The sequence below is a fragment of the Mustelus asterias genome, chromosome 2, assembly GCF_964213995.1.
Source record: "Mustelus asterias chromosome 2, sMusAst1.hap1.1, whole genome shotgun sequence".
NCBI classification, from domain to species: Eukaryota; Metazoa; Chordata; class Chondrichthyes; order Carcharhiniformes; family Triakidae; genus Mustelus; species Mustelus asterias.
Window position 1 is genome coordinate 33,934,890 of NC_135802.1, and position 12,255 is coordinate 33,947,144.

The following is a 12,255-nucleotide window of genomic DNA, read 5'->3' on the forward strand; positions in this document are numbered from 1 at the left end:
TGCAAGATAATGGTTGGAATGCAAGTCTTTACCGGTAATCAAGTCTTAAAGGTACAGACAATGTGAGTGGAGAGAGGGTTAAGCGCAGGTTAAAGAGATGTGTGTTGTCTCCAGCCAGGACGGTTAGTGAGATTTTGCAAGCCCAGGCAAGTTGTGGGGGTTACAGATAGTGTGACATGAACCCAAGATCCCAGTTCAGGCCGTCCTCATGTGTGTGGAACTTGGCTATCAGTCTCTGCTCAGTGACTCTGCGCTGTCGTGTGTCCTGAAGGCCGCCTTGGAGAACGCTTACCCAAAGATCAGAGGCTGAATGCCCGTGACCGCTGAAGTGTTCCCCGACAGGAAGAGAAAACTCCTGCCGGGTGATTGTCGAGCGGTGTTCATTCATCCGCTATCGTAGCATCTGCATGATCTCCCCCATGCCTCGGGACATCCTTTCCTGCAGCGTATCAGATAGACAACGTTGGCCGAGTTGCAAGAGCATGTACCATGTATCTGTTGAATGGTGTTCTCATGTGAGATGATGGCATCTGTGTTGATGATCTGGCATGTCTTGCAGAGGTTGCTGTGGCAGGGTTGTGTGGTGTCGTGGTCACTGTTCTCCTGAAGGCTGGGTAGTTTGCTGCGGACAATGGTCTGTTTGAGGCTGTGCGGTTGTTTGAAGGCAAGAAGTGGGGGTGTGGGGATGGCCTTGGCGAGATGTTCGTCTTCATCGATGACACGTTGAAGGCTTTGGAGAAGATGTTGTAGCTTCTCCGCTCCGGGGAAGTACTGGATGACGAAGGGTACTCTGTCCATCGTGTCCCGTGTTTGTCTTCTGAGGAGGTCGGTGCAGTTTTTTGCTGTGGCACGTCGGCACTGTCGATCGATGAGTCGTGCAGCAAATCCTGTTCTTATGAGGGTGGCTTTCAGCGTCCGTAGATGTCTGTTGCGATCCTCCTCATCTGAGCAGATCCTGTGTATACGGAGGGCTTGTCCGTAGGGGATGGCTTCTTTAATGTGTTTAGGGTGGAAGCTGGAGAAGTGGAGCGTCGTGAGATTATCCATGGGCTTGCAGTACAGTGAAGTGCTGAGGTGACCGTCCCTGATGGAGATGCGTGTGCCCAAGAATGCAACCGATTCCAGAGAGTAATCCATGGTGAGTCTGATGGTGGGATGGAACTTGTTGATGTCATCATATAGTTGTTTCAGTGATTGTTCGCCATGAGTCCAAAGGAAGAAGATGTCATCGATGTGTCAAGTGTATAGTGTCGGTTGAAAGTCCTGTGTGGTGAAGAGGTCTTGTTCGAACCTGTGCATGAAGATGTTGGCATATTGAGGTGCGAATTTGGTCCACATGGCTATTCTGTATGTGTGGATGAAGAACTGGTTGTTGAAGGTGAAGATGTTGTGGCCCCGGATGAAGTGGATGAATTGTAGAATTGCATCTGGAGATTGGCAGTTGTCGGCGTTGAGTAGAGAGGCAGTTGCGGCAATGCCTTCGTCATGGGGGATGCTGGTGTATACAGCATCCACTTCATCCTGGACTACAATGTCTTCACCTCCAACAACCATTTCTTCATCCAGACACACGGAACAGCCATAGGGCTGTTGGAGTGTGGATGGGGCGAGGACTTATAATTTGATGAAGAATCTGACCATGCCATGTAATGATGTGGAGATGCTGGCGTTGGACTGGGGTAAACACAGTAAGAAAGTTTAACAACACCAGGTTAAAGTCCAACAGGTTTATTTGGTAGCAAAAGCCACATAAGCTTTCGGAGCCTTAAGCCCCTTCTTCAGGTGAGAAGAATTTAGAAGATATCACTCACCTGAAGAAGGGGCTTAAGGCTCTGAAAGCTTGTGGCTTTTGCGACCAAATAAATCTGTTGGACTTTAACCTGGTGCTGTTAAACTTCTTACCATGCCATGTAAACCAGGGGAGATGTTATTTGTAGATTTAATTTGCTCTTTTCTAGAATCACCATAATCTGAAACCCTCAGTGTTTAAAGATTCAAATTTCATAGCCATTTTCAAAAAGCAGACCGATCAGTAGTTAGATTTGTGGCAGAATTACACCAATTTTCAGAACACTGTGATTGACTTCAGAGAAGTTTTGGAAGATATACTCAGAGATAGGCTGGTCTTAGCATTAACAAGGACAACATTCAGAGTCGGTTGTGCCTCATAACAGACTTGTGAGTTAAGTTAGAGCTCCTGGAATAAAAGAGACAGTGGGAACATGGATATGAAATTGACTGAGTGATAAGAAACAGAGTCGCAGTAAATGGTTGTTTTTCAGACTGGAAGATGGCTGAGAGTGGATTTCCCCTGGAATTGGTACTCAGACACCTGTTCTTCTTGAATTACATATTAATGATTTAGTGTTTGGTTTACAGAGTACAATTTTAAAATTTGCGGATGTCACAAAACTTGGACCTTTAGTGAGCCATGAGAAAGGTACAAAACTTTAAAAGGATTTAGACAGTTAGGTGGACTAGATGAAGATTAAATTTAAGTGTGCAGTGATTCTTCTATTTTTGGAACAGGGAGAGGTAATATTAAATGAAATGTACAATTCTAAAAGGGGTGCGGGAGGAGAAGACCTGAGGCTATATGTGCACATTGAAGGTGGTAGGGCAGGTTGAGAGTACAGTTAACAAGAACAATGATCCTGGGCTTTATAAGTAAGGCCAAAAGTACAAAATTAAAGAACTTATGGTAAACCTGCATAAAACACTGGTTCAGCCTCAAATGGAACATTGCATCCAGTTCTGATCATCACATTTTAAGATGGATGTGAAGGCATTAAAGAGGTTGCAGAAAAGATTCAAAAGAATGGCTGCAGGATGAAGAATTTTAGTTACGTGGATAGATTGTAGAAGCTGGGGCTGTTCTCCCTGGAGAAAAGAAGTTGAGAGAAGATTTGATGGAGGGATTCAAAATCATGGTGGATCTGAACAGAGTAGATTGGGAGAAATTGTTCCGATTGATGGAAGAATTGAGAATCAGAGGACACTTGTTTAAAGTGATTGACAACAGAAGCAAAGCCGACAATAGGAAGAACCTTTTCTTATCGTAGTGAATGTTTTGGATCTGGAATGCACTGCCTGAGAGCGTGGTGGAGGGAGTTTCAATTGTTACTTTCAAAAGAGAATTTGAAGAAAACGTTTTTGCAGGACTATGGGGAAAAGTTCAAGATGTGGTTCTAGGTGATTTGCTCTTGGAATGAATCAGCACAGACACAATGGGCCAAATGGCCTCTTTCTATGCTGTAACCATTCTATGATTCTATGGTGTTATTATCTGGATTCTCCACCTTGGATTGAAACAGCTATAACAGGCCTTGAACAACTTGCTTAGAAATCATTTGCTCCCATCATGCTGAGGGAGTACCCAGAGGCATGGATTTGACACAAGCTGGTACAGATAATGAAGATGTCTCTCAGAGCAATGCTCCATCATAACGCCCACATCCTGCTCAAATTCCTCCAGATGTGTCAGTACAGGCCCAGACAACCATTGCGTCAATAATAATGTGTCTCCTAATCCTTTGTGCACCTCATTTCTTCTTTCTAATGCTACATCCAGGTTCTCACGCTCTTGCCAAGTTAAGAATAGCAAACCACCATGTGAAGACATTGGTCCTAGCTCTGTTGAGGTGCAACCCATGTGACCTGTACAGTTCCCATCTCCCCTAGAACTGCTCCCAATGTCCCAGGAATCTATAGCCCTCCCTCCTGCACCATTTCTCCAGCCACACATCAGTTCTATCCTCCTATTTTGATGCTCGCTAATGCCTGGCGCTGGGAGTAATCTGGAAATTATTACCTTTGAGGTCCTGACTGTTCATCACCTTCCAGCTCACTTGTCTTCCTGCAAGACCTCATCTCTCTTCTATCTATGCTGCCCATCCTGTTGTTCCAGTTGTTCACCTGCTCCCTCAGAGTTCTCTGTAGCCATTCAGTGACATCCTTGACCCTGGCACCAGGGGAGGCAACATAGCTTTCTGGATTCATGTTTGCAGCTGCAGAAAGACCTTTTTGTTCCTCTATCAAATTCTCTATCACCATTGCACCCGTGGTGTCATGGACATGCCTCTGGCTTCATGCCCCCAGAGGAACCATACATACAAACATATGAATTAGGAGGAGCAGTAGGCCACTTGGCCCTTCAAGCCTGCTCTGCCCTTCAATAAGATCATGGCTGATCTGATTGTAATCTCAACCCCACATTCCTGCTTACCCTGATAACCTTTCACCCCCTTGTTAATCAAGAATCTATCTTGCTCCGCCTTTAAAATATTCATATATTCTGCTTCCACTGCTTTTCGAGGAAGAGAGTTCCAAAGACTCACAACCCTTTGAGAGAAAAAAGTTCTCCTCATCATTGTCTTAAATGGACAACCCCTTCTTTTTTAAACAGTGACTAGATTCTTGACTCTCACCAGTGAATACTTGTTGGAGAGTAAGATGTTCTCAAAGAACTCCTGCAGTTGGGTCCTTCGGGGGGGTGGGGGGAGGGGGGCAGGGTGGTCTCACGTTTCCTGTCTGATTGATTTTTATTGTCACATGTATCAGTATACAGTGAAAAGTATTGTTTCTTATGCGCTATACAGACAAAACATACCGTTCATAGAGAAGTAAAGGAGAGTGCAGAATGTAGTGTTACAGTCATAGCTAGGATGTAGAGAAAGATCAACTTAATGCAAGGTGGGTCCATTCAAAAGTCTGACAGCAGCAGGGAAGAAGCTGTTCTTGAATCGGTTGGTACGTGACCTCAGACTTTTGTATCTTATTCCCGACAGAAGAAGGTGGAAGAGAGAATGTCTGGGGTGCATGCTTGGGCCCTTTTGTTTGGGGGAGGGAATGTCTCATGGTCTCCTATTTCACCTCTGCCTGTATTCCCTTAAACTGCGAGGGTGACCAGAAAAGCACTGTCCATGGAGCCAGGGGAAGGAGTAGTGATTTGGTGCAGTCACTTATGTAAAAAATTAGCCCTGGGTACAGTAATGGATAAACTTCAGAACAGCATTTTCTGTTTTTGTTTCAAATTCCAACATCTGCAGTATTTTGCTTTAACCTGCTGAGATTTTCCAGCATTTTCTGTTTTTGAAACTTCAGAACAATCCGTGTGAGTTGAAATGCAGTGTGTGTGTTGTGGGGGAGGTGTTTAAGGCCCGTGTGTGTGTGTGTGTGTGTTGGGGGGGGGGCTATTAAATCCCACACATGTGTGTGTGTGTGTGGGGGGGGGGCGGAGTTAAAGCCTATATGTGTATGTGTGGGGGGAGGGGAATTAAAGCCCATTTGTGTGTATGCATGTGAAGGGAGGACAGAGTAAGAGTTTTAACAACACCAGGTTAAAGTCCAACAGGTTTATTTGGTAGCAAATACCATAAGCTTTCGGAGCACTGCTCCTTCGTCAGATGGAGTGGAAATGTGCTCTCAAACAGGGCACAGAGACACAAAATCAAGTTACAGAATACTGATTAGAATGCGAATCTTTACAACTAATCAGGTGAGGGGAGGGGCAGTTAAAGCCTCTGTCTACGTGTGTATATGTGTGAGGAGGGGAGCAGGGTTAAAACCCATGTGTGTATGGGGGGGGTTAAAGCCCGTGTGTGTGTGTTTGTTTGTGTATGCGCCTGCAGCATTTTGTTTTAATCTGCTGAAATTTTCCAACATTTTGTTTTTGAAACTTTAGAACAGGCTGTGTGGTTTGAAATGCAGTGTATGTGTGTGTGGGAGGGGGAAAGGGGGTTAAAGCCCGTGTGTGTATAGGGGGGTTAAAGCCCATGTATGTGTGTGTGTGTGTGGGAAGGGGGTTAATGCCTATGTATGTGTGTGTGCGGGAAGGGGGTTAAAGCCCATGTATGTATGTGTGTGTGGGGGGAGGGTTAAAGCCCATGATGTATGTGTGTGTGGGGGAAGGGGGTTAAAGCCCGTGTATGTGTGTGTGGGAAGGGGGTTAAAGCCCAGGATGTATGTGTGTGGGGGGGAAGGGGGTTAATGCCCATGTATGTGTGTGTGTGGGGGGGAAGGGGGTTAAAGCCCACGATGTATCTGTGTGTGCGGGAAGGGGGTTAAAGCCCATATGTGTGTGTGCGGGAAGGGGGTTAAAGCCCATGATGTATGTGTGTGGGGGGAGGGTTAAAGCCCATGTATGTGTGTGTAGGGGAGTTAAAGCCCGTGTGTGTGTGTGAAGTGGGGGTTAAAGCAGTGTGTGTTTATCGGGGATCGGCGGGGGGGTGCGGTGGAATTAAAGCCCAGGCAATAGCTGCGCGCTGTTGCAGTGCTGCGAGTGGCCGGGGCGGGGAGACACTGAGCGACTCGGCGTTCGCTTCCCTGCTCCCCAGACTCTTTCTCGGTGAAGATCGCGCTCGGGCTCCACTGCCACAAACAGGAACAGGTGGCGGTAGGCAGGCACAGAGAGAGAGACGCCGTGCACAAGCCGAGCCACTCGCCACACACCATGAAAACCATTCCGTGTTACGCGGCGAGGGTCGGGCAGGAATAAGAGACAAGTTTGCACAAGGTGGTGGTGAAGGGGGAAGATCTGAATCATCTTGGTGTTTGTTTTTTTAACATATATCTGAGCTTGGACTGACGCTGCTCCGGAGAGAGAGAGAGAGAGAGATCGAGATCCTGTGTGTGTGTGTGAGTGAATATTGTTGTTCCCCGGGAGGAGGGATGAAAGTGACCGTCTGCTTCGCGAGAACCAGGGTGGTTGTTCCTTGTGGGGATGGAGCCATCACCGTGCACAGCCTGATCCAGCAAGCGGTGACCAGGTACCGCAGAGCCATCGCCAAGGTGAGTGAGAGTGAGGGGATACAATGTGGCGAAGCGGGATCACAATGTATCCAACCAGGAGCAACATGGCGCTTCCTGACACTCATGCTGGATACAAGGTTTCAGCTCCCCCTGTATTTAAGGCAGGGCGAGGGAGTGAGTGCAGAGAGGAAATTTAAAAAAGTCCGAATCTCAGCCTTAAAGTTACTTCTCCCCTCCCACCCCTCCTCCAATCCTAGTTGGAAGTCCCCCCCCTCCTCCCCAAAAAAAGTTTTTGACTAACTTTGTCCTCTTGGCTATTTTGTTCCCTTTGCATTTCCGTCCACCTTCCCTCCCCCCCCCAAAAAAAAAATAATTGGATGTGAGGTAAAATGTGGCGTCTGAGGATAGGGAGGGAGAAGGTGATTCAACTCCAGCCCGAGGCTTTCCCAAGCACGAAGGCCTCGGGAGAGCTCCTCTGGGAAGCGTTTTGACAAGAGTTTTCATGTTTTTCGAACGATTCGTTAACCCAGTCAATCTGTATGGAAAATTAAATCTGGATTGACTGAAGTGATCGCAATTGTGAATCGGAATCTATAGTTTTTGTTAACCCCCTCCCACATTTAGAGTTAATCTTGACTATTGGATTAATCCAAGTGGATTCTTGGGGAATCGGGGCCAGAACTTAATGGTTAAGAAAAGAACACAAATCAACGCAGATTTATCTTCAGACGACAAAAGCCAATGAATTTGTTGGACTTCAGATGGACACACTGCTCCCTTTTAACTGGTGTCTAATTTACATTCGCCCCATTCCAGTAAATAGGTTGATGTTTCAGTTTGAGGACAAACTCTGGTGCAAGTCTGTTGAATAATGAGACTGGAGGTCACTTTCTTGTAAAACTTGTTTAAAAAAATTAACATGCAACCAAAGGAAAATTCGGCCAACGGACCTGAAAATGTAATTCAGTTGCATCTGACATTTGCTTGTGTCTCCAGTACAGCTCAATTATTTCCCAGTTACTGTACCATTACAGTTTACTAAGATTGTGTTCAGAAGCCTGTTAACTTTGTTATTCTCTTTGTCTGGTTTGCCCCAGCCAAAAACAAACGCAGTGTAATTTCCATGTGGCTGTCAATTATTTTGAAACATTTAGAACAGTTGTGACCTTGATATTGCTGTCACATGTCATCTTTTAGCACTTGGCAAAAGGCAACATTAGGTATTTTATTGAGACAGTGCTTTTTGTTTATCACAAGTAACACAGGCAGTATGCATCAACAAACATTATTTTTCACCATGTTGCTGTCCAATCAAGTTGGTATTTAGTTGAGCTGATTGTCAAGTTGAACTGAAAGTGGAGCTTTGGGCTGAGTTGGGTAATTGATTGAGGGAGGAACTATACTGCCTGCTCTATGAATGGACTATATTTTTGATCAATAGGTGAAGCCCATAGGAGATGTAGTGAGAGATACCAGTAGAAGCCTGATATAGATGTATTACTTAATTACTGCTGGTTAATCATGTTTTATGTCCCTCTATCATATTCCTGGATCATAATTTTGTGAATAATCATCTGAATGTTTGTGTAATTGGATTCTGGGAAAGCCTCAACATAAACCATTGATTGTGCTTACCTATGCAAGCAGCATTTAAAATATTTTAATGACTGGCTGAATAGTTTGCTTGAGGTATGGATTGATTTTTTTTGAAGAATACAATGTTATTTTCTTTGTGCTATAATTCTTGCCACTCAGACAGTAAGCATTCTAATGAGGCATTATAGGATTATTGAATTCTTTTCATGAGAAGCTTAATTTTAAACATGTCATTATTGACTATCTCCTGGGGTTGCCATTGACCGGAAACTGAACTGGCGCAGGCATAAATCAGAGACTGGGAATTCTACAATGAGTAACCCAGTTTGTGATTTTCCAAAGCCTGTCCGCTATCTGCAAGGCAGAAACAGATGGAATACTTTCCACTTGCCTGGATGGGTGCACGTCCAACAACATTCAAGAAGCTCAACACCATCCAGGACAAAACGGCCTGCTTGATTGGCACCCCGTCCACCACCTTAAACGTTCATTCCGTCCACCACTGACGCACAGTGGTAGCAGTGTTTGTTATCCACAAGATGCACTGTAACAACTCACTGAGGCTCCTTTGACAGCATCCAAATCCATGATCAGTATCATTTTAGAAGGACAATTGCAGCAGATACATGGGAATATCTTCACCTGGAAGTTCCCTGCCAAGCGACTCACCATCCTGACTTGGAACTATATTACCTTTCTTTTACTGTCGCTGGGTCAAAATCCTGGAACTCTTTCTCCCCTCCTCCACCCCCCTTCCCCCCCAAACAGCACTGTGGGTTTTCCTACACCATATGAACTGCAGTAATTCAAGAAGGCAGTTCACCAATACCATCTCAAGAGCAATTAAGAATGGGCAATAAATACTGGCCAGGTAGTATCACCCACATCCCATGAAGGAATAAATAGGAAAATAACCTCCGGGTGCTCCACTTTGCTCCCACAGTCAAAAGATGTGCCGATTAGGTTGATTGCCCATGTTAAATTGACCCTAGTGTTAGGGGCATTAGCAGGGGTGGGGTTACGGGATTAGGGCCTGGGTAGGTTTGTGGTTGGTGCAGACTCGATGGGCCGAATGGCCTCCTATCTAAGTCACTTGATGTCTGAGAAATTGTCAATTGCTTTTTAGGTGAGGAGAGATCATTAATGACTTGGGTGAGGGGAACAAAGGTATGGTGGCTAAATTTGCAGATGGCACAAAAATAGGAAAGTATGTTGTGAAGGGGACAGAGTTTGCAGGTGGAAATAGGTAGTTTGAGTGAGTGGGAAAAGATCTGGCAGGTGGAGTATAGTGTGGGAAAGTGTGAAGTTTTGTTCACTTTGGCAGAAAGAATAAAACAGCAGAGTATTACTTAAATGGAGAACGGCTGCAGAATTCCAAGGTGCAGAGGGATGTGGGGGTAGGGCCTGGGTGGGATTGTGGTCGGTGCAGACTCGATGGGCCGAATGGCCTCCTTCTGCACTGTAGGGTTTCTGTGATTTCTGTGATTTGGGTGTTCTCGCACGCGAGTCACAATAAGTCAGGATGCAGGTGCAGCATATAATCAAAAAGGCTAATGAAATGCTGTCTTTTATTACGAGATGAATTCAACATAAAAGTAAGGATGTTATGCTTCAGTTACACAGGACAGTGGTGAGACCACATCTTGAACACTGTGTGCAGTTTTGGTCTCCTTATTTAAGGAAGGATGTAAATGCATCGGAGGTGATTCAGAGGATGTTTACTCTATGGATAACTGGAATGAGGTTGTCTTATGAAGATAGGTTGGAAAGGCTGGTATTGTTTCCACAAAGAGTTTGGAAGAGTGAGGGGCGACTTGATTGACGTATAGAAGATCCTGAACGGTATTGACAAGGTGGACATTGATTGGAAGTTTGTTTCCTCTCGTGGGTGAGTCCAGAACTCGGGGGCACTGTTTTAAAATTAAGGGTTGCCCTAAGAGGACAAATATGAAGAGAAATGTTTTCTGAGGGTTGGAACTCTGCCCTCTTTTTAGGTCAAACCACTCTGCCTTAGAAGGTGGAGGTGGAAGTGGGATCATTGAATATTTTTATGGTGGAGGTAGGTAGATTCTTGTTAGATAACGGAATCAAAGGTTATCAAAGCAAGGGTAGATGGGCAATGTGGAACTCCTACAGGTCACCCATAAGCTTATTGTAAGTGGAACAGGCTCGAGAAGCCGAATAGCCTACTTCTGCTCCTATTTTGTATGTTCAATCAAAAAGTCATTTAAAAATGGCACATTGAATGCATAGTTGTGTATGTAAGGGCAGTAAGAATAAAAGCATGATAATGTATTGTGTAGAACATCATACAAAAGGTCCAGAGGTTGGTGAGTATCTGGAACAAGCTGCCAGAGGTAGTAGTAGAGGTGGGTACAATTTTGTCTTTTAAAAAGCATTTACAGTTACATGGGTAAGATGGGTATGGGCCAAATGCGGGCAATTGGGACTAGGTTGGGGTTTTAAAACAAAAGGGCGGCATGGACAAGTTGGGCAGCTGTTTCCATGCTATAAACCTCTATGACTCTATAACATGCGTTGGTAATAAAGGACCTTGTATTTATATGCAGGTAGCACTTCTGAGTGTCTCAAAGTACTTCACAGATAATTACTTTTAAAGTGCAGCCATTGTTAATATGTAGAGAAATGTGGCAGCTGCTTTGCACACGGCTAGATCTCAAACAATAATGCTGTGAATGATCAGTTATTTTATTTCTGGTGGTCCTCAGCAAAGAAAACCTTGAATAATTGGAGAAAACTTGCTGCACTTGTTCAAATAGACGGACTTAATAGTTGATTATTGTCTCATCTGAAAACGAGCACCTCTGATAATGCCATGAGCCTTTCAGTAATGTGCTGAAGTGTTAGTCTTGATGTGCAAATATCCTGCAATTGAATTTGAGCTCATAACCGTCTTACTCCGATGGATTAAGGTGTGCAATTTGGGTTCCCCCATTTTAGTCGTTCAACGGCACCTTCAAAATCTGTGACCTCCACCACCTGAAAGAACGAGGGCAGCAGATGTGCAGGAAGAGTACCACTCCTATTATTGCATCATCCTGAATTGGAACTACATTGCTGTTCATTGGGGTGGCACAGTGGTTAGCACTGTTACCTCACAGCATCAGGGACCCGGGTTTGATTCCGGTCTCGGATCACTGTGTGGAGTTTGCATGTTCTCCTCGTGTCTGTGTGGGTTTCCTCTGGGTGCCCTCGTTTCCTCCCACAGTTCGAAAGACGTGCAGGTTAGGTTGATTAGCCATAATAAATTGCCCCTTTAGTATCGGGGGGGCTAGGCAGATAAATGTGTGGGGTTATGGGGATAGGACCTGGGTGGGATTGTTGTCGGCGCAGACTTGATGGGCCAAATGGCCTTCTCCTGCACTGTAGATTCTATGGTTCACCTTTACTGAGGGAAAAAAACCTATAATCCTTTCCTAACAGCACCATGGGTGTACCTACACCACGTGGACAGTTTATTTATTAGTCACAAGTAGGCTTACATTCACCAAGCAATGAAGTTACTGTGAAAATCCCCTAGTCGCCACACTCTGGTGCCTTTTCAGGGACACTGAGGGAGAATTTAGCATGGCCAATTCATCTAACCAGCACATCTTTGGACTAAGGGAGGAAACTGGAGCACCAGGAGGAAACCCACGCAGACGGGGAGAATGTGCAAACTCCACACAGACAGTGACCCAAGCTGGGAATCAAACCCGGGTCCCTGGCGCTGTGAGGCAGCAGTGCTAGCCAATGTGCCACCCCCTGTGGTGGTCAGTTAGGGATTGTCAGCAGTGCTAACACCCCAAGAACTCATTGGGGGGGGAACAAAATGTCAACCGGTGCTGCCATGGAGAAAGCAACAGGTTTCTCGACCAAAACTTTGAGTAAATCTAAAAAGGTGCAGAG

The 12,255-nt window shown here is 45.2% G+C and overlaps 1 protein-coding gene across 4 annotated transcripts in view; it reads left to right on the forward strand.

Moving 5' to 3' along the window:
* Window positions 1–6,342: 6,342 nt before the first annotated feature.
* pard3aa (par-3 family cell polarity regulator alpha, a) overlaps window positions 6,343–12,255 on the forward strand; it is an 847,887-nt gene continuing 841,974 nt past the window's right edge. For all 4 annotated transcript variants that reach the window (XM_078233098.1, XM_078233104.1, XM_078233102.1 and 1 more), the window contains exon 1: window positions 6,343–6,789. In XM_078233098.1, coding sequence (XP_078089224.1) covers window positions 6,670–6,789 — 120 coding nt within the window. In that variant the 5' untranslated portion in view covers window positions 6,343–6,669. The remainder of the gene's footprint in view (window positions 6,790–12,255) is intronic.